Raw genomic sequence first — 21,001 nt, 5'->3', positions numbered from 1 at the left:
TCCAGGCAGCGGCTCTATGAGCCTATTGTGTAGAACTGTTTCTGCCAGGGGCCAGAACCAAGCACAGTGATTCTAAGACACTCGGTACCGACAGTATAAATGAGTTGGCCCCCCTCCCATCCTCCGATAATACTGACAATGACATGCATGCACAGTTTTGCGCACACACACATACACACACACACACACACACACACACACACGCACGCACGCACGCACGCACACACACACACACACACACACACACACACACACACACATTCTTTCTCTCTCTCTCTCTCTCACACGCATTCTCTCTCTCTCTCTCTCTCTCACACACACACACAAAAACCTTAAACACCTTAATCAATACAGTACGAACAGCATCAAGAGCTGTATTACAATGTATTTGTATGTAAAGTCCCGTGTATCAGCCATCTCATCATTGTCTAATTAGTGTCTATTGCCTGTTCTGTCACCTATTGGCCCACAGTGTGTGAGGCTACTTGCTTCTGTCCTGCATTTCATGAGGAATAAAGTAGAATAGGCCTAGGCTATGTGACCACTCTCTGCCGTTGAGCAAATAAAAACAAACAGGGAATACTTTAAACTGTAATCACTGAAGCTAAAGTGATGAGGGAGCTTAGGTTTTCAGTTCCGACGTTTAATAGAAATCAAATGTGCGCAACTAATGAAGATTCAGGATCGCCTCGGCTTGTAAGTAACCAGTTATGTGAACTTCAATGCACTTCCACCAACGAGCAGAGTGAATGTGGAATGCGTGGGGTGAGCTGTTTAATAATAACGGAGCATGCAACTGAACGCGTTTGGAATAATAGAGCATAATTCAGTGATGAGAACTTACCCGTTTAGCTCTTAAAACTCGTCTAAAAAAGCACCTGGGTGATCCGCGCTGACGAGCCTCCGGTCGGTGATGTCTAATACTGCTGCGTCTCCCTGGCGCAAAGTCTGGGCAGGGAGTGTTTGGTATGAGCCCCTGTGTCCGTTGTCAGAGAGAAGTCTCCTGTTCTGAGGAGGTTATCTAGCCTGGACCCCTTTCCTTTCTGTTTCCAACAGGAAATTGAACTCGAGAAGAAAGAGTCCAGTCCGTGTTAAATCTCTTCTGCGTCACTCGGCTAACCACCGCTTGTCCGTGGCAATTATAGTGTGCTGATGACCGAAATGCGCTGTATTATTGGGAAGGTATAATTTGAGATTATAAAAATAGCTGTTAATGAACATGTGCATTTGTAGGAAGAGATACCCCCCATAGAATGTTCGAGATGGATGTAAATAATTGGACATTTCCCTTACCATAGCCTACTATAAGAGGAGTGAATGAATAGCAGCTCAGATTTGGGTAATGACTGTGTCTCTAATACCAGGGTGTTAACCAAGTTTCTCTCCCGATAGGAGTTAAAAAGTTAACTTATCAAAATAGATCTGAACAATGTTTTATTGACAATAGAAGCTCTGAATAAATGCATTTAAAACCATATACAGTAAATCGCCATGCAATGCCATACCATACCATACCATACTATGCCATACCCTATTACCATATAAATCATGAGACAAATGTATCAAGATTATGATATATTATCACCAGTCTAAGATGTAAAGGATGTCAAATTACAATGTTTCCTAGACAACAGATGTGAGATACACTACATCACTGAGTCTGATGATATCCTCACCTTTTTTGAGAGATTCATTTTTAGGAGAGAAATGTCCTAAGAAACTAGTGAGAAACTTTCAATGTCAAAAACCTAAAGACCCTTTTAAATATATTTTTAATATATATATTTTTTTAAAAGGAAATGTTTATAGAGAACTGAGATTTGTGTTCATGATCACATAACTTGTACAGGTTGTTAAAACAGCACATGAAGACTAGCTGAGATGACTAGTTATTTTGGGGTTTTTAAAAGGGAAACCACAAGAGCCACTATAGCGCTATGCTTAGTAAACTACCACCATATGTCTCCCAAACGGGCCTCCCCTCCCCTCTCTTTAGGGGGTGAGGTTTTTGGGAACACAGACTTCTTCTCCTCTTTGAGAAGAAACACCCAAACAAACTGCAATTATGGCAACCCAGTGGTATGTGAAAATATGTATTTGGGGGTGTAATCAGCGCGTTAGTCCACTTCATTGGTCCACTTACACTTGTACCAAGATTCTATACTGTTTACTCTTTTTATGATGCGTCGAGCTACACTTTCCAGGGGATTCAACTTAGCAGCACATTTATACAAGCTGTATGTCCTGGTGCCCCTAAGTTACTAGTTAGTTACTAGTTACTAGTTGACCCTAAGATTGCCACATTATGTAAACAGGATAAGGTATATTAGTCAAGAGTAACACTTTCACACACATTGATCAGGGTCTTTAATATCCAGCCTTTGTCTTCCAGAAGATTCTTTATTTCATATGGAAAGCAGCACGCACGTCCCTGGTGAAAGATTAGCAGCGAGAAGGCACTTCTTCAGGATCATAAGGTGGATAGATCTCTTAGCCTCGGCAGGTAGAGAATGTGGAGGCAACGGCCTCTGTCCTCCAAGTTGAAGAATGGGGGTGGGGGAGAGAATGTGATCTCCTCTGTGGAGGCTGGTCCTGTGGGCATCACATACAGTCATCCTCCCATGTGCCATGTCTCCAACGCGTGGTCAGGCAATGTAGGCCTACACATGATCATTCCAAGACAGAATTAGATGTTGTTTTTGGTCTATGTCAAAAAAATAATTTGGTTCATGGTTTGTTGTATGTTTTAAAACATGTCTTATGTTTTCGGTATCATGCTAACCAACTCCTGTAATTAAATAATCGCAGTTGTCTGAGGATTGTTTAGCCTGGTGCCGGCTAAGCACTAGGTTATTGTTAGTTTTCTGTCGAGACCAAGAGAGCACAATGCCTCTTTAAGGTCTACTGTATAACCCATGACCACTTTGAGAAGAGGCCCCTTTTTTCAAACACAATCCACTATGTCCACATCCACATTTTACTGGAACCCCTAATCGTCGGTTGGTTTTTAAAAGAGCTCTAACCCACAGGTTTTTAAGTTTACATTGATACTTCGTTCACTCACTCCTGGCTTAAAATACACACACACCCTCACACTGAGACATATGGAAAAAACAACAACTGTGCCACATCTACATGGGCATGACACCCTGCCGTCTTTCTTTTGAATCCTTTTTGAATCCTCCAAAACATGCTTCTTTTTCCTCCCTACCACCTCATCCATTATTGTACCAGCGTCATCCCACTTTCAACGGAACCATTATAACCCCAGTTATGCCACCATAACCACATACCCCTCCCATCTCTCTCCCCGTGTCTCTGTGTCTCATCATAGCTGTCGACTGAGCTTCCGGGCCTGACGCTCCTTGGCCTCGAAGGCGTACTTAGTGTCCTGCAGCTGTCCGATGATCTCCTTGGCCTCCTTCATGTCCACGGCTAGCGTGTTGTATTTCTCCACCAGCTCCTGGTTCTCTCGGCGGAGGTCCACCACCAGCTGGCTCAGCTCATCGCTCTGCTTCCCACAGTGCATCTTCAGCTGCTCCATCTCTGTGAGGGTCACCTCCATGCGCCTCACCAGCCCCTCCAGCTTCTGCATAGAAGACATCTTCTTCAGAAGACTGAAACTCCTCAAAGAAGAAGTGTAGAAGCTCGAAGCTTCTGAAGGTGGTTTAGTTTATGGTTTTTCTTGAAAGACTGAGTCTTCTTCTTTTCTGGATGCAATTTGCGTCTCCTCCTCACCTCCTTCTGTTCGATGTGATCCTGTGTGATTATTGAAAGCCTAATCTCCCCCCCATTCCTTGTATGTCCCAGATGGGACGTACTGCATCCTTCCTTCCCTTAGGCCTGGTAATCCCGTTAGTGGAGCTATCCCTGTCCATTTCCTACGTAAACCTGTCTGACACACAGCCCATGAACTCCTCCCACCTAAGGTAGAGATTCTATCTACAACAGATTACGTCCTCTTAAAGTCTCTTTCTGCGTTAGTCAGTTAACCAGATTAAACTCAGACTAGATGTGTCAGGGATGATATCTGAGTGCATTTACTTCAGGAAATATTTTCAGATTAAATTCAGAAAAGCTTTATTGTCCCTCCCTCACTTAGGAATTTAGTCTTGGCAACTGTATACAATACATATACATTAGAAACACATAATATAACATAAAAACACAATAAATCGACTCATTTCCGCCATTATAGAACACACTGTACATACATCCACACATGTGAGGCAGATATGGGATCCTGTTATAGTTCAACGAATCACTGGTATGAAGCTAAATATTGTAGATAAACTGCTATGCAGTGCCACCCTCCTGGCTTGCAGGGACAAGTAGTCCCCATGGCGACAGTTAATGCTGCCAGAGTTCTAGGCAACGTGCCAGTCACACTGTCAGCCAGTTGGCAAGGGGAATCGACACAGAATGCCAGGGTACCAATATTCCAATGGAATTTCCACAATGTTCCCACCGTCTCTGAGAGATCTGTTGCGTCAAAACCAGGGGGAGGTTACACTCTCAGGAATCAGCATGGCTAAGAGGAGAAACACAATGGCCTCCTCAGTCTGTTCACATATGTAAGGAGTGGGCAGAGGCAGCATGTTCACGCAGAGAGCTTTCACACTGTAGTCACTCTGGACAAAGGAGCATGGCCACAGGTCTAGACAAATGTCCCAGGCACGACACAGAATCCAACACATGTTCAAATACTCGTTATTTTGTTCAGGATTCTTGGACTGGCTTCACAGCTCACACTAATAACACAAAATAACCATGTTGTAATCAAGTTAACAGTCTATTAATCGTATTAATCTGTCGATGTTATTAGATTAGATCATGATGGCAAGAAATAAGGTCTTTGGGGAAATCAATTGGTTCGTGAATTATAAGGTTCTATCTCCGTTTAGGGCAGTTCAGAGATATTGAGCGTCAAAGTTTTTACATTCCATTGTGTTTTGCGAGATGGAACCTTTGTATTTTATTAATTACTAACTCAAAAATGTCAACATTTTAAACATAACACCACACAGGCATTAATAAACAGATTATGTAAAAAACTCAATTTTGACCAAAAATGGAGATAGAACCTTATAATACTAACGTCACGAGTTGTTAGAATAATAATATCTTAATGATAAGATGTACTTGCAGGGATGGACGTACAGTAACGTAACACTTAACGCTCAGAAACACTTAGCGCAGAGACAAGGACGTAGAGGAAGAGAGTTCTCACCTTTATTCATGAAACCTTCAACAACTTTATAACCTAAAACCAAGAATATCACTGACACTTGTTTCATCACTTATTTATTTAAAAAAAGGAACAGAATTTGAAATGAATAACCTTGCATAATACACATATGCATGTGACACACAGTGAAAAAAAGCCAGTCACCCAACATAATTTCCCAGAAACAAAAAGAAAAAAAACAACTCAACAATCTCAGCACAATACTTTCATTTCCCCCCCCCCCCTGTCAAGCAGGGGGGTTGTTCTCTGCAACAAGTGTTTAAATCTGAGTGCAACATTGAAGAACTAGGTGTACCCCCCCCACACTTCAAAGTGAAGAGGTTTAGCTCAGGCCCTCACCTCTCTGCCTGCACCCCCAGAAAGCACAGCAGGCGCATTGGTGCAGCTTAGTCTAATTGACTGTGGTGCGCGACATAGCACAGCGTGAGCTTAGAATGATAAGGTTCTATCTCCGTTTAGGGTCGTTCAGAGATATTGAGCGTCAACGTTTTTACATTCCATTATGTTTTGTGAGATGGAACCTATGTATTTTATGAATTACTAACTCCAAAATGTCACCATTTTAAAAATAACACCACACAGGCATTAATAAACACCTAATGGATCAGATTATGTAAAAAAATGGAGATAGAACCTTATAATTCTAACGTCACGACAGGTCACCAGTACTGAGAGAACTAAACAAGTTAAATCACTAGGAGTGTGGGTGTGGTGGTGGCAACTTAAGGATGGGGACAACAACCGTACAAACTTTCCCCTCTCGACACATTTTTCAAAACATCCTGTTTCAGCTCGGCACAAACCATTTGCGGGCGAACGCCAACTCTAATTCACAAGGCTTTTGGTTTCATGCACTGTATTTTTTTTTTTGGGTGTGGGGGGGAAAAAACCTTCATGATTTTTTAGAGTGTCGGTGGGCAAAGCAAAGCTCTGGCTACTGTGAGACTTCAAGCACAATCAAAATTTTAGAATAAAAACATTTACCACCATCATCATCATCATCATGATGATTATTATTATCGTCTCAGTTATACGTCACATCATAGCCAGTAGTACACAGTATGTTAAAAGGCCTGAACATCAGTTGTGTTGATCAAGTCTTTCTCATGAGACCTCAGATTCAGGTGAACCGTCATTTAGGGTGTCAGGGTTGTCACTCGTCTTTGTTTCCGATTGTGCCTGAGACCGTTAATAAAACATTTAGATGTTGAGGTTCCCGCTCCAGTGAATCTCCCCACTTCTGCTAACCTCAGAGGACCGTAGCAACCAAGCCTCGGAGGAGAGGCGTATCATGTTTTTTGGAGGGGACAAAATAAACAAATCAAAAGTCAATGTTTAGCACGCTAGTTGCTGTGGAGGGAATCCCCTCCACGCCCAGGGGGAAAGGCTGAACAAACAAACAAAAAACTCGTGTCCAGTCATGAGTTCATCAAAGGGGGTGGGTGGGGGGGGGCTGGAGTCGCCCCTACATTGCCCTTTTCCCCTCTTGGGGGGAGAGCTCTTGTGTTGTTGTTTAGAGCGTGAGGGGGCCGGCGTCCTGCTAAATGTAGAACTGGTGGAGGGCCAGCTGGTCCATGAAGGGCCTGACAAGGTTGTCTGTGGCGAAGTAGAACACCAGACCGAAGAAAATCGAGATGGGCAGGGCAGGAAGTGCCTTCTTAAAGATGGCCAGGAGGAGGAGGGTCAGACACAGACCCTGGGAGGGAGAGAGAGAGAGGGAGAGAGACAGGGAGGTAAACAAGACTGAGGGACGCATGTCGCATGGTTTCTACAAAACTACAAAAACAGAGGTTGACAGATTGCTGTGTATGTATGCTGTGTATGATGTGTACATGAACGTGATGAGTATAAGATTAAGAGACATGGCTTTCGCTAAACTAATGTTATGATAAAAGTCGACACCACTCACAATGAGGATGGCTACGAAGCAGGCCAGTGTGGTGTTCCAGTCCCCGCTGGCTGTGGCGGACGCCTTTCCCACCAACATGCTATAGAAAATGAAGTCTCCAAGGCCCAGCTTTACACCTCCTGAGAACACAGCAAAGCAGCATACTTAGAATGCTCCGACTAGCTATATAACACACCAACAGACATACTAACAAACACACAGTTGGACCCCACACCCTCCAAGCCTCACATATCATTTCCCAACTGTAATTACTGTACAAACTCAGGTCTCTACCCCGTGGTTACTGGAGGATTATGGGGAAGAGAAGGGGAAGATTTGAATCTAAGGAGTAGAATGAAGCCTAGTAATTTCCATAAATAATCGCATTCTAATCTCTTATTACTGAAAACAGCCTTCTGCCAGTCGCATCGTGTTATTCGAAGACACGCACAGGGGCCCCACTTTCACAGAGAGAGGGAACACATAAAAACATTGTCATAAAACTTTCAGGAGGAGGCAGCCGGGAAGATGATGATTACACACTTGGAAATGTCAGTCAAATTCAAGAGCGAGCGTTTGACATTGAATGGATGGTACATGGGCTGCACTTATATAGGCGCCTTTATCCAAAGCGCATTTTTACAACGGCCTCCTGTTCACCCGTTCACAAACACATTCACACACCAATGGCGAGGTAGGCAAGCTGCCATGCAAGGCGCCGGCCAGCCCGCTCATTGGGAGCAATTTGGGGGTTCAGTGTCTTGCCCAAGGACACTTCGACATGTGGCCAGCCGGGGCTCGAACCGCCGATCTGCCAACCTTGCGATCAGTAGACGGCGGCTCTACCTCCTGAGACACAGCCGCCCCCGTTGAGTTATATGGAGCCAGGGGCCGGGGGCCGGGCTGAGGACATGATGTGGCCCGGGGGGGGGTCTGATGTACTCACTCTCCTCATCGTCCTCTGCGTCCACGGGGGGGCGGGCGGAGGGCATCTGCTGGATCTCCCGCCTCGTCTCCTCTGTGGACTGGAGGGGGCCCAGCTGGTGGTCCTGCTGCCCCACCCAGTTTGGGTTGAAGCCCCCGTCGTCGTTAGTTGGACTGATAGGCTCTGGGGCCGCCGGCGCTACGATGGGAGACATTTTGTGAGCTTAGAATTATAAGGTTCTATCTCCGTCTAGGGTAGTTCAGAGATATTGAGCGTCAAAGTTTTTACATTCTATTATGTTCTGTGAGATGGAACCTTTGTATCTTATTAATTACTAACTAAAACATTTAAACATTTTAAAAATAACACCACACAGGCATTAATAAACACCTAATGGATCAGATTATGCTAAATTTTGACAAAAGTTGAGATAGAACCTTATAATTCTAACGTCACGATTTTATGTTTTAGGATGAAATACACCAGAGAGGCTGAGACAGATGAAGGAGGGTCTTGATACGTCTACATGTTTGGTTCTCTTTGATGTCCAAAATCTATGACAATTCACTTTTCTTTTCTTTTTTAAGAGAGAGCATCTTTGAGAGCAGGGGGATGGTTGTTCAATGCTTCCAGCTCTACTGAGGTGAACCAGACTCACCTTGACTCTCAGGCTGAGAGGCTGCTGCCCCTGACGAGTTCTTCCTCGGCCTGTCAGTGTCGGCCATGTTGACCAGCCACACCATGGTCGCTGGGAAGAGAAAGGGGAATGTGAAGATGTGTTTAAGACCACTAATAACATCAAGTGTCCCATATAACACCAGGTCGTGACGTTAGAATTATAAGGTTCTATCTCCATTTTTGGTCAAAATTGAGTTTTTTACATACTCTGATCCATTAGGTGTTTATTAATGCCTGTGTGGTGTTATTTTAAAAATGTTGACATTTTTAAGTTAGTAATTAATAAAATACAAAGATTCCATCTCATAGAACAAAATGGAATGTACGCTCAATATCTCTGAACTACCCTAAACGGAGATAGAACCTTATCATTCTAAGCTCACAAGGTGTATATGGGATGGTTTTTACATTTGTATATGCATGTATTTTTGCAAGGAAGTGTACAGTATTGAGAGTAATGAGATATAATGTCTTACAAGAGTAGATGAGAGCTGGAAAGATGGGTTCATTTCTTTCCTGAGCAGTCTCCACCAAGATCCGCAGAGGGCCTTTGGGACAGAGCACAGCCAGCAGATCTGTGGGGGGGGGGGGGGGGGGAGAGGGAGACAGGGGGACAGGGACATATCGTGTTAGAGAGTCAACAGAGGGCTCTTTGAGAGGTAGACCTAGGGCAAAAAGATTGCATCTGTGATAACGAGCATCTAAGACTAGGTGAAAACTCTACACCCACGTTATGAACTCTTCGAACAGTAACTACTCTTTCTATATGACTCTTAAAATGACCCGCATGACCACTGTTGTGACCCCTGGTTGGCAGGATTCTCAGTTTGTGAAACCTACAGCATCGCCTCTCAGGAAGGGGGAGGCCAAAAGGAAATCTGGCCCCATCTAGGTCGTCCCTAAGATTGTCTAAAGTAAAGCCCCACCATGACTCTCTCCCCCGTTTCCTCACAGATGCGTCTTTCCTGTTTGTTGACCGAACTCTTAAGCAAGATCCTTCCTCTCACCAACAGTCACATCCCCCACCATCACTCACAGGGACACTTATCTACACAAACACGGTTCTATCTGTGAACTTATCGAGATCATACGGATCACACACGACGCACACATAAAGACCAGTCGAATGGTATACGACAAGATGACAACTCTGCCCTAAAAAGCCTCCCATGAGAAGCATATAATCTCAGCCGCCGTATCATAACCAGAAGCCCTTCCATAGATCATATCACTCCGGTTCTTCAACAACTCACACTCAACACGGCTCCCCGTTAAATAGTGTATCAACTTCAAAATTCTGCTCCTCACTTTCAAGGCACTTCACAATCTTGCACCCCCATATCTCTCTGAACTCCTTCACACCTACACTCCCTCTCGCACTCTCCGATCCTCCGCTGTCTTTCAACTCACTATACCTTCTGCCTTTCAACTCACTATACCTTCTGCCTTTCAACTCACTATACCATCTGCCTTTCAACTCACTATACCTTCTGACCTTCAACTCACTATACCTTCTGCCTTTCAACTCACTATACCTTCTGACCTTCAACTTACTATACCTTCTGCCTTTCAACTCACTATACCTTCTGCCTTTCAACTCACTATACCTTCTGACCTTCAACTTACTATACCTTCTGCCTTTCAACTCACTATACCTTCTGCCTTTCAACTCACAATACCTTCTGACCTTCAACTCACTATACCTTCTGCCCGCCTGACCACTATGGGGTCTAGAGCCTTCAGTCACTCTGCCCCCCGTCTCTGGAACTCTCTTCCACAAGACATCCTCAACACTGACTCTCTCTCCACCTTCAAATCCTGCCTGAAAACCTTTTTAAACTGCCGTATTTTGTAATTGATGGTTGTTTTGAAGTCATTTAGTTTTGTCTTGTTTTTTGTTTGTTTGAATCACTGTTTTTTAACCTGTTTGAATCTGTTGCTTGTTTTTAAATTATGCTCTGTAAGGTGTCCTTGAGTGCTCTGAAAGGCGCCTATAAATAAAATGCATTATTATTATTATTAATCTCACAAGCTTGGAGTCCTAGCTAGCGAGAGGCCTGCAGAACTGCAGAGTCACTACCCATCTTCCGTCGTAGACTGAAGACCCACCTCTTCAGGTGACACCTTAACTGCTCCTCCTGTGACATCTACTGCCCCCCAGCACTGCGTCTCCTGAAGACACCCGCTTTTCCCCTCTACTGTGTCCCTAAAAACTTCTATTGCCCCCCTTGTACTGTTTCTCCAGTGTCTAAATATATATTTAAAAAATAAAAATAAAAAATAAAAATAAAGTTTTAGAAGAAGGTGACAGAAGTAGATATTTCCTTCTATCACAGAGACTGCCAATGGCCCCGGGCCTGAGCTGGATTATTCTTCCTGATACGACTGGTGGATTGATGATTCACTTGCTTAGTCAAATGTATTGATTGTAAGTCGCTTTGGAATAAGGCGTCTGCTAAATGGCAAAAATGGCAAATGTAAATGTAAATGTAGCTAGCGAGCGGCCTCACCATAGACGGATATGACGGCCAGGATGAGCCAGGCGGTCCACTCAGGCAGGTACTTGATGAAGACGAGGGCCATGAGGGCGCTGATCATGATGAGGTACGCCTGCTGCAGGCGCAGGGGCCCCTTCCAGTGGATGCAGATCATCCCCACCACGCCGAAGTTCCAGATGATCACCGCCAGAGTGATGTAGTCCATCGCCACGTTGTAGGTCTTGAAAACTTCTCTGTTGGACAGATTGGGTAAAAACATTTTCATGGGTGGGTGAGAGAGAGAATGGATGACATGCAGCATATGTCCCGGCTGGAATCGAACCGGGAACCCTGCGGTTACATGGTCGACGCTTAACCCACTACGCCACCTAAGCGCCCCCTGATTGGGGAAATTTTTGACCTGTCACTTCTACTTTATTATGTGTAAATGTGAGTGATATCTGAGGATGAATACAGTCTCTAAATTGTTGATGATGATCACAGTTGTTGTTGACTCATAGCTTCATGAAAAGATGTGATGGATGAAAAGTGTGATGTGGAGATGTTGGAGACCGGCGGACTCACTTGAGGTAGACGAAAGAGACGTAAAACAGACTCACTTGAGGTAGATGAAAGAGACGTAAAACAGACTCACTTGAGGTAGATGAAAGAAACATAAAACAGACTCACTTGAGGTAGATGAAAGAGACGTAAAACAGACTCACTTGAGGTAGATGAAAGAGAAGAAAAACAGCAGGAGCAGCGAGGAGAGGAACAGCCAGCCTTGGATCACCTGTGTGGGTAGAGGAGGGCGATGAAGTAAGACTGTGTATACGTGTGTGTGGAAGAACTGTACACAGATATATATATATATATATATATATATATATATATATATATATATATATATATATATATATACAGTGCCCTCCACAATTATTGGCACCCTTGGTAAAGATGAGTAAAACGGGTTACAAAGAAATCACCTTTTGGTGAATTACCGGTAGCTTAATTTCACAGTGGAAAAAATGAGAAATATCCAACTTTCAAGATAATAATTATTTGTTATAGTTGAGTTGAGTGTTTAGGATATTTCAAGCAGAATTCCATGACTTCCTGTTTCACTGGGGTATAAATATGAGGTGACACAGAGGCCATATTCCCTTATTCATACATCAACATGGGAAAGATAAGAGAACACACAAATAAAAACATTAGGGAAAGGTGTGTTGAGCTTCATAAGTCAGGGAATGGCTATGGCTAGCTACTGACCTGAAAATGCCCAAATCTATCGTTAGGGCAATATTTAAAAAGTTCAAAACGAAGTGGAACTGTTACAAACTTGCCTGGAAGACTCAAGGACTCAAGTTTATTTTCAAGTTTCTTGTCGTTTTCAGTGTGACATTAAGCTAATTCGCTAAAAGGTTCATTTTTTATAACCCTTTTTACTCATCTTTACCAGGGGTGCCGATACTAGTGGAAGGCACTGAAAATGCCATTCGGTTGTTAAGTCTGACGTCAAACGTGACGTTTAGCAATTTCCGGGTCCAAATCAGAAATACAAACCAGTGTACTAAAGCGGTAGAATGACAGTTCAATCGTTTTTTAGACTCAGATCTATTCATACAACAAGGGACACGGCACTTTCCCGTTTTTCCCATATTGTCAGGGTCTTTGAGCCTCGGAAAAGCGCTATACGAATATAATGAATTATTATTATTACTGCGGCATTTCGAAGAGAGCGCCTCAGCCAACGTTGGACCCGGAAACACGTCACGACTTAACAACCGAATAAAGCAAGGAGCACTGGAACACATGCAGTAGCAAGCATTCTACAACAGCATGTTTGGATACTGGATTCTGATTGGCTAGCAACAGTGGTAAATACCCCAACAACCCACTGTTCAGACCGCATTTCCAGTATCAATGCGCCTCCCAATCAATCTGATTAAGAACACCTGTACTGACCTACAATGCAATGGTTGATCTGGTTTATGGGACTATATTCTGTGGCGGAAGGATATATGTATTCTGAAACTATGAATGATTGTAAATACATGAATTTAATGTTACAACTGTGTATTTATTTGTTATATTATGTGGTGGCTGTTGTAGAAAAGCAATTGACCATTCGAGGGCGGGGGTTGTGGACTCATTTACCACTGTACAGGGTTTTCCTACTCGGCTTCGCCTTGTGCCACAACCCTGTACCAGTGGTAAATGAGTCCACAACCCTGTACCAGTGGTAAATGAGTCCACAACCCTGTACCAGTGGTAAATGAGTCCACAACCCCCTTCCTCTCATGGTAAATTGCTTCCTTTTTCTGAGGTTAGGTCAGAGGTACATACCCTGTAGCAGCGGTACTTGTAGAGCAGTACCAGTACCATGGTCATGACTATGATCACAGTGATCATGATAGTGGCGTTGAGGATGGAGTTGACGGCCCGCTGACCAACTGTATCTGTGTCTTCTGGGAACGGCGTGTAGATCCTGCAGCAGAACAACACAACGTCAGGAACGCTAGCAAAACAACACAACGTCAGGAACGCTAGCAAAACACCTCTCCTGGAGAATCTTGCTTAGAATAATACCCTACATTAAATGGGAAAATGGACTGCACTTATGTAGCGCCTTTATCCAAAGCGCTTTACAACAGCCTCTCATTCACACACACATTCACACACCAATGGCGGCAAGCTACCATGCAAGGCGCCGGCTGGCCCGCTCACTGGGAGCAATTTGGGGTTCAGTGTCTTGCCCAAGGACACTTCGACATGTGGCCAGCCGGGGCTCGAACCGCCGATCTGCCAACCTTGCGATCATTAGACGGCGGCTCTACCTCCTGCGCTACAGCCGCCCCCAACATTACAATAACACCCTTTATACTTCTCTGTCTGTTTCTCTTCTGGTGCATGGACTAATAAGATAACTGGAATAGGAATTTGAGTATTGATTTTGTGCCAAGAGATAAAACAAGTAAACATTCTGACACCCATCTGATCATTCATGAAGAAGCATAAGTACATCTGTATTGAGGTTTGATATATCATAGTACATTATCGCCATCTAGTGGAACTGTTGGCCTATTGCATGGAATGTGAAACAAGGTTCTGCAACACCACCATCTCTCCCCTTTAAGTGTTCTCTATACTCACAATCGCTGGCCGTCATTCTGTGTGTAGAAGCCCACAGACTTGATGGTTGCCACGACCACCACCATGCAGAGCGTGACCGGGACGAACAGCATGATGACGTGTTTGGCTCCGTACTTCAGGGTCAGCTCCTCGTCCTCATCTTCCTCACTCTCTACCACCTGCGGGGGGCGTGCGGTACGTGGCTGTCCGTTCTGCTCTGCCCCACTCCCACTCCCACCCCCGCCACCGCCACCGCCACCGCCCCTGGAGCGCACGCCTGTCACCCCAGGCTCAGCAGGCTGTTGGTTGGGCTCTGGTGCCTCATTCACCTGCAGGAGGAAATAAGAGACTGTGAAACACCTATAGAGAGAGGCTTGACGACAACAACAACAACAACAACAACAACGTCATGTTGTTACCAGACCAACCATGCCAACAAGGAAACAGAGACTGTGAAACACCTATAGAGAGGCTTGACGACAACGATAACAACAACAACAACAACAACAACAATGTCATGTTGTTACCAGGCCAATCATGTTTGTTTTCAGAGCACACACTGACTCAAGGAGTGACAACTCGCCTTCATTACCATTCATTCTAAGGACATATCCCTACAGCAACAAAGAGGCATATATGGCTCTGTACATAAATAAATATGTGCAAAAATGCTCTTAAATAAAGGGAGACAATCTATACGTTAACCTCATAGTAATGGTTTGCTTTAAAATCCACGTATAGAGCCAAAGGAAGAAGAAAAAATGCTTCACTGTCCCATTACTTCCACAGGGAGGGCACTGTATGTGTGTCAACATTGTCATGCTGCCTGGCAAGTCTAGACACGGGAGCCTGTTAGGTAATGTGTTACCACTGCTAGTATTTCGCTAGGTATTACTGAAACAGAGGTTATCATCTCAAGAAACATCTTGTTTGACTTATCAATACCACACAGACAGTGGGAATTCACTCCAACTCCACTGCCACAAATGGCAGCCAACTGGCTGACATGACCACATGGTCCAGTGGGCAGAATGTAGGCCTAGCTAAATGCTTTGCTCTTCTTTGCTCATCGTTTTGCTATGTAACTTGTGCCCTGCTTATTATGAACACAACCCAGGTGTTAAGACTGAACCAGGAAGGGGTTGGCAGACTGGACTGTGGTCTGTCAGTGTCATGGGAAGAGCAAAGCAGGACTTTGACTCATGGGTCACCTGAGGCGACCACACCTTCAGGAACTTCAGGGGAAGAAATAAGAGACATGAAAGAAAGTAGAGTATGGTAACATATTCTATACTATGACAGTTTTTACTGTCAAAATGGCTAAATGAATCTGAATATATATAGGTTCATTTTGCAGAGCAGTCATGGAGAGGAGCATTTTTGTCTAGTTTAGTTAATTTAGTTATCATTTTACATGATAGATTAATAGTTAGTTACTCACCATATTGTTTTCGATATCCTCCACATTGTTCGCCATTGTTGGCAGAGCAGACTCTTGCCCTCATATGCAAGCCAAGTTATTTATCCTGTTACAGATTGAGAGTTTGTTAGGGGCATTAGAACACACACACACACACACACACACACACACACACACACACACACACACACACACACACACACACAGACACACACACACACTTCTGGAGTGGTATGTTACATAAACCAAAAACCAATAGAATACTCGTGGACGACCTCACCGTAAACACCAATATCTCATGGATCTTGTTTACAGTAAACATGACAGTAGCCTACACCTTGTCTCGGTCATATATAGCTGGCTATGGGATGAATTGATAGCCATAATCGGTGAGATCACAATGGGATGTATTAAAACAACTTTGTGTCACCGTTTTTTAAATGTTTCTTCATTCATGTATTTTAATCAGGTATTCTCTGCTGCCTGCGATTGTTTTTCGATGAATCAAGAAGACCCTCGCTCATAATCATCCATGGTCTGGCATGCGAGACTACACATTAGCAGCTAGTAGCTAGCTAGATAACAATTCAATCATTTTACTAGGGTGTAGTTTATGAATATAGGGTCATAAGTATCCAATTCATCTGGACGAGTTACAACATCAATAACATTAGCTTAGCTTACTAGCTGGCCAACAACAATTCTCGCCTGGGATGGGCGCTACTCGTTGGCTAATGGTCCTCTGCTAGCCAGCTCTCCTCCGCCTGCACCGAGCCCCATGCGAGGGGACAAAGTGAGTCAGTTTACACATTAGCATTCTAGCTAGCAGTGTGTCTCTGATGACCTGTCAAGTTGAAACAGGATGGAATAAACTGATGCGTGAACGTTAGCTTCGTCTCACCTGATATCCCCAGGCTTCTGTGTGTGTTTGATGTGACACAGAACCGTTAAAGAGCGTTTCAAGTCTGTTCTTTAGAACCCGGCGGTTGGCACTTTCTTCCTTATTGTTCCAGACCGATCCCACCGCAGCTTCCGGCGGCCACCGCTGCTCTTCCGGCCACGCCCACCACCAGACTCGAAGGGCGTTCAAGATCAAAACGTTTTTAGTGTACTGGTGTTTTGGTGTTGCATAGTTTCTTATACTATACTATGACTTTAAATTATCTTCTGACAAAAAAAAGTGATCTCTCACTCTGATTTCGAACAATTTGAAGCTTGTTTGCTAATAACGGTTCAAGGCTTTGCAACGATACTCAACCACTGTCTGGTGGTATGCAGATGTTCAAGAACAGCACGGCCCCTCTTGTATTCGTAAAGTTATTCTTCCGGTGACAAAAGTCATCTCCGCTCTCTCGCTGTATCACAATCAATTAGCAGCTACTTGTAAATCAGGAGCGCCGTGAAGAAATTCTCCAAAAAGAAACATGGTTAGTGACTATATTACCTAACCCTATTGTTTAAGTTGTCATAAGTATATACATATCCTTGTTTTGAAGTTTTTCCGCTTGTAATGGCAACCCTGTCAGTCAACGGAGAAGCAGATATGTTGCTACCAACACAGAGAGAGAGAGGACAGGGCTGGCGAAGTTAGTGGATAGCCTGATGTTGAGCTAGTAGCTAGTAGTTGTAATGTTGCATGAGTCGGGTTTGAAACATCCATTCGTCATGTAGAAGCCTGCCCTGTAGCATCCTTGTTAAGTTAGCTAGCTACATGTTTATCCTGCTGGTTTAATGGCGTCTCTTGGTCGCATTGAACTGCAGGTTAACCAGATACAAACATGTTTTTGAATGGGGGATGGTAGTCAGATCTGCTTCGTCTCTTGCTTTGCAAACATCAGGTTTTCCTCCATATTCATTTACATCGTTGGACAGCGTATATTACAGAGTTATTACCGAGTTGAATTAATTTCTACCGTATCATTTTCATTTTTCTTTAACAATGATGAATATTGTATTATTAGTATTCTTATCCAGTGTTATCATTTCAGTCTCACACCATCCTGTTGGTCCAGCCTACCAAAAGGCCCGAAGGGAGGACGTATGCGGACTATGAATCAGTCAATGAGTGCATGGAAGGTAACGTGACAGCTTGACAGATGCCTGGAGCCTTAACTAAGGAGAGAACACACATATATGACAGTCCCTTACCCCTAATAGATCTACTGATGCTTTTTGTAGTACTGGCTTGTACTGTAGCTAGGGCTGCCACAAGCGATTTTTTCGTAGTCGACTAGTCATCGATTATTTTAACGGTTAGTCGACTAACCGGATCATAAATTACAGCTTATCGCACAATTACTCAATCGCTCTTATTTAGCTATCATCTTCTAAATTTAGCTTGAAGTTGTTAGTTGTTGTTGTAGGCATGTGCTAACTAAAAATAAAGACAATTAAAATGATTGTTCACTCAAAAATATATATTTTAATGAACTTTGCAGATTTATTTCTGGCATCACTTGCATGTAATGTAATGTAAAGAGTAGTAGAGAGTGCAAACTGCTGAGTAAAATGAGGTAGGCTAGGCACTAGGCAACCAAAAGAATACAAAAACAAAAATAAATACTTGTACAGAGTACAAAAGTGTTGCTTTGCTTCACTCATCTCTGGCATCAAACATACATTTTAAATGTGTTGAATAGTGCTGCAAAATAAAATGAGGTAGGCACTACGGCAACTAAAAAAGAGCAAGGGGTACAGCACATAACGTAAAATAATGTAAGAAGGCTTTTAACGTAACGATATCGTTAGCCAATAACAAGCTAACTAGCTTACCGAGACGAGCCATCGTCTTCCTCGTCATCTGCCACAACGTGCTTCCTTTTTAGATGCTCGCGCATCATAGACGTGCTGCCATGATAAGCGAGTTCAGCTTTGCAAATTGTATATTTTACATTCTTTTTTTCAACGTTGTGGTTGAAATGCTCCCACACTTAGAGGTACGAGGACAGGAAGACATTTCTCTGTTTGTTTTTCCGGGGATGTCACGTGTGCCCCGGATGACCGACACTGCGCATGTACATCAAAGACACTGGGAGACGCTAGCCAGTGGCAGCTTCAGGGAAGAAAAACGAATGCTTATCGCTTATTTCAGCTCCAAAAAAATATGCGACGACGTCGATTACCAAATATGTCGGCGACGATTTTGGTAATCGACGTCGTCGCGACTAGTCGACTAATCGTGGCAGTCCTACTGTAGACCTATCTGTAAAGGCAATACCTGACTGTGTACAGATGGCAACCTTTATATTACACTTTTTTTTTCTTTTCGCTTTTAATAATAGCTTCATTCATCTCCTTACAGGTGTGTGTAAGATGTATGAGGAACACTTAAAGAGAATGAACCCCAATAGTCCATCGATCACATATGATATCAGCCAGCTGTTCGACTTCATTGATGACCTGGCTGACCTCAGTTGCTTGGTGTAAGTCTGTCAAATGTTTCATGTGTCCTTAAATTAATCTGCTTCCACCAGAGGATCTGATGATGTATATCCACTGGAGAGAGAGTGTGATTGATAACTGTTACTCTCCAGAGTAGAAAAGCTTGAAGATGACGGTTCCCATCACACCTGTGATATATAGAGCTCTGGTTTCATGTTAAACAATTGTGTGTGCATTATCTCTATATCGATCAACAGTCCCTATACCTTTATTAAAACCCTTGGCTTGAGAGCCCAAAATGATCCCATTATATTCAGGAACTATACCAGCGTTTTCTGTCAACTAGGTAAGATGTTGGGTACATATTCTGTCTTCATAAAGGAGTTCCCTCTTTTTTTTTTTTTTTTGCTTTTTTTTGCTTTTTTTTTTTTACAAGAATAACAAAGAACAAAAAAACCAGACAGGTCATCGTGGGTATCGCATTCTTACTTATGTCCTCAATAGTTCGCTTTGTGTCACAGGTTTACTTTGTCCATTAGTCATAATAGATTCAGGGAATATCTCCAGTATCACTCTCAGTCCAAAAGGACTTCCCTCTTGATAGACAGGGTTCCCACAGGTCCTTGAAATCCTTGAAAGTTTGTGAATTTGAGGGGAAAAAAACAAGGTCTTAAAAGTTTTTGATAATAGACATGGGTCATTGAAAGTGCTTGAATTCCCCTCTCTCTCTCTTTCTCTCTCAATTTTTAAATATATATATATATATTTTTAAATGTTTTACGTAATTATAGAGACCATCTAGTGTTCAAGCCTCTACATTCAAAAGCCTCTCTTTTTAATTGTTGTCTGTGAGCGGATAGTTCCTATTATATAAATTCTCATCTAGATCTGTCACAAACTATGCCATGTTGGGTCCTTGAATTTGAGGAAATTGAGTCTTGAAAGGTGCTTGAATTGGATGTTTCAGAAGGTGTGGGAACCCTGGATAGAAATGTTTGTCTGTCTGTCTGTCCCTTAGGTACCGTGCTGACACACAGACCTACCAACCCTACAACAAAGACTGGATCAAGGAGAAGATCTATGTATTGCTGCGTCGCCAAGCCCAACAGGCTGGGAAATGAGACTAATGCCAGAGGTTTTGTGGGGGTGGGGTGGGGGGGGGGCTGGCTGCAAGTGTTGGATAGGAATGAATAGGGGCTGTGTCCTTGCTATTTTATTATCTATCAGTTGTTTCACTAAAAAGATTTTTGTAGAGGAAGGGGTTTGCGTGCGATTTTTGTTTGGTTTTAATTTTGTATTTAAAAAAAGAAAGAAATCCCCCTTCATGAGCAATTCTTTTGTCTTTACTCTAAATAAAAACAAAACACAATACTCGTGATTGTTTTGTACTTTCAATTGATTGTGTCTTTCTGTCCAAATGCTTTTACACGAACAACATTCTTGACTGAGAGTTTATGGTATCCTAGTGGTTTGTAATTAAGCATTTGTAATGAGTAAATAGACAGTTAAATAGTTGAATATTAAAGTTACCCAAATGTATTACCCATTTATTAAAAGTGATGACAGTAATTTATGTATTACTAAGCATTACTTATGCATTATTGGATTTGTCATTGGATTATAGATGTTCAACTTACTATCACAGCTCACCTACAATGTATAGTCAATTAGAAAGGTCTCGAAGATGCATTATTTGTAGGTGTAATATGTTTGTAATATGGTCATTTAATGATACACCTTTCATGAGCTATAACTTTACTTCATGACCAAACATGTAAGAACACACCATTGTTTATGTTTTTGCTGCCATTCACTTTATATACAATTTGAAAATATATCAAACATTATG

General features: G+C 43.0%; 2 protein-coding genes across 2 annotated transcripts; one reads left to right on the top strand and one right to left on the bottom strand.

Annotated features, from left to right (window-relative positions):
- Positions 1–5,210: 5,210 nt before the first annotated feature.
- Positions 5,211–16,804, bottom strand: psen1 (presenilin 1). Its single transcript, XM_080550549.1, has 11 exons — positions 16,673–16,804; positions 15,793–15,877; positions 14,373–14,680; positions 13,566–13,707; positions 11,942–12,009; positions 11,250–11,470; positions 9,216–9,314; positions 8,720–8,809; positions 8,083–8,259; positions 7,158–7,276; positions 5,211–6,944 (listed from the first exon to the last, which is right to left on the bottom strand). Exons 2-11 carry the CDS (start codon positions 15,826–15,828, stop codon positions 6,789–6,791), a joined length of 1,416 nt encoding a protein of 471 aa, XP_080406675.1. The 5' UTR covers positions 15,829–15,877; positions 16,673–16,804; the 3' UTR covers positions 5,211–6,788.
- Positions 16,805–17,103: 299 nt separating this feature from the next.
- LOC308163034 (enhancer of rudimentary homolog) lies at positions 17,104–20,303 on the top strand. Its single transcript, XM_080537210.1, has 4 exons — positions 17,104–17,198; positions 17,760–17,847; positions 19,073–19,193; positions 20,171–20,303. Exons 1-4 carry the CDS (start codon positions 17,196–17,198, stop codon positions 20,271–20,273), a joined length of 315 nt encoding a protein of 104 aa, XP_080393336.1. The 5' UTR covers positions 17,104–17,195; the 3' UTR covers positions 20,274–20,303.
- The last annotated feature ends 698 nt before the right edge of the window (positions 20,304–21,001 follow it).

This window comes from Nansenia antarctica (genome assembly GCF_963989245.1).
Source record: "Nansenia antarctica genome assembly, chromosome: 1".
NCBI lineage: Eukaryota > Metazoa > Chordata > Actinopteri > Argentiniformes > Microstomatidae > Nansenia > Nansenia antarctica.
The sequence above is the reverse complement of the archived record's forward strand: the minus strand, read 5'-3'. Positions and strand labels throughout refer to the sequence as shown.

Bases quoted from the DNA above. Each gene is read 5' to 3' on its own strand.
- psen1 (XM_080550549.1), bottom strand. From the start codon at position 15,828: ATGGCGAACAATGTGGAGGATATCGAAAACAATATG. The intron at 11,471-11,941 runs GTGAGTCTGTTT...TCTGTCCAACAG, and splicing joins TTCTCTTTCATCTACCTCAA to AGAAGTTTTCAAGACCTACA. The intron at 8,260-8,719 runs GTGAGTCTGGTT...CTCCCATCGTAG, and splicing joins CTCTCAGCCTGAGAGTCAAG to CGCCGGCGGCCCCAGAGCCT.
- LOC308163034 (XM_080537210.1), top strand. The intron at 17,848-19,072 runs GTAACGTGACAG...ATCTCCTTACAG, and splicing joins AGTCAATGAGTGCATGGAAG to GTGTGTGTAAGATGTATGAG. The intron at 19,194-20,170 runs GTAAGTCTGTCA...TCTGTCCCTTAG, and splicing joins GCTGACCTCAGTTGCTTGGT to GTACCGTGCTGACACACAGA.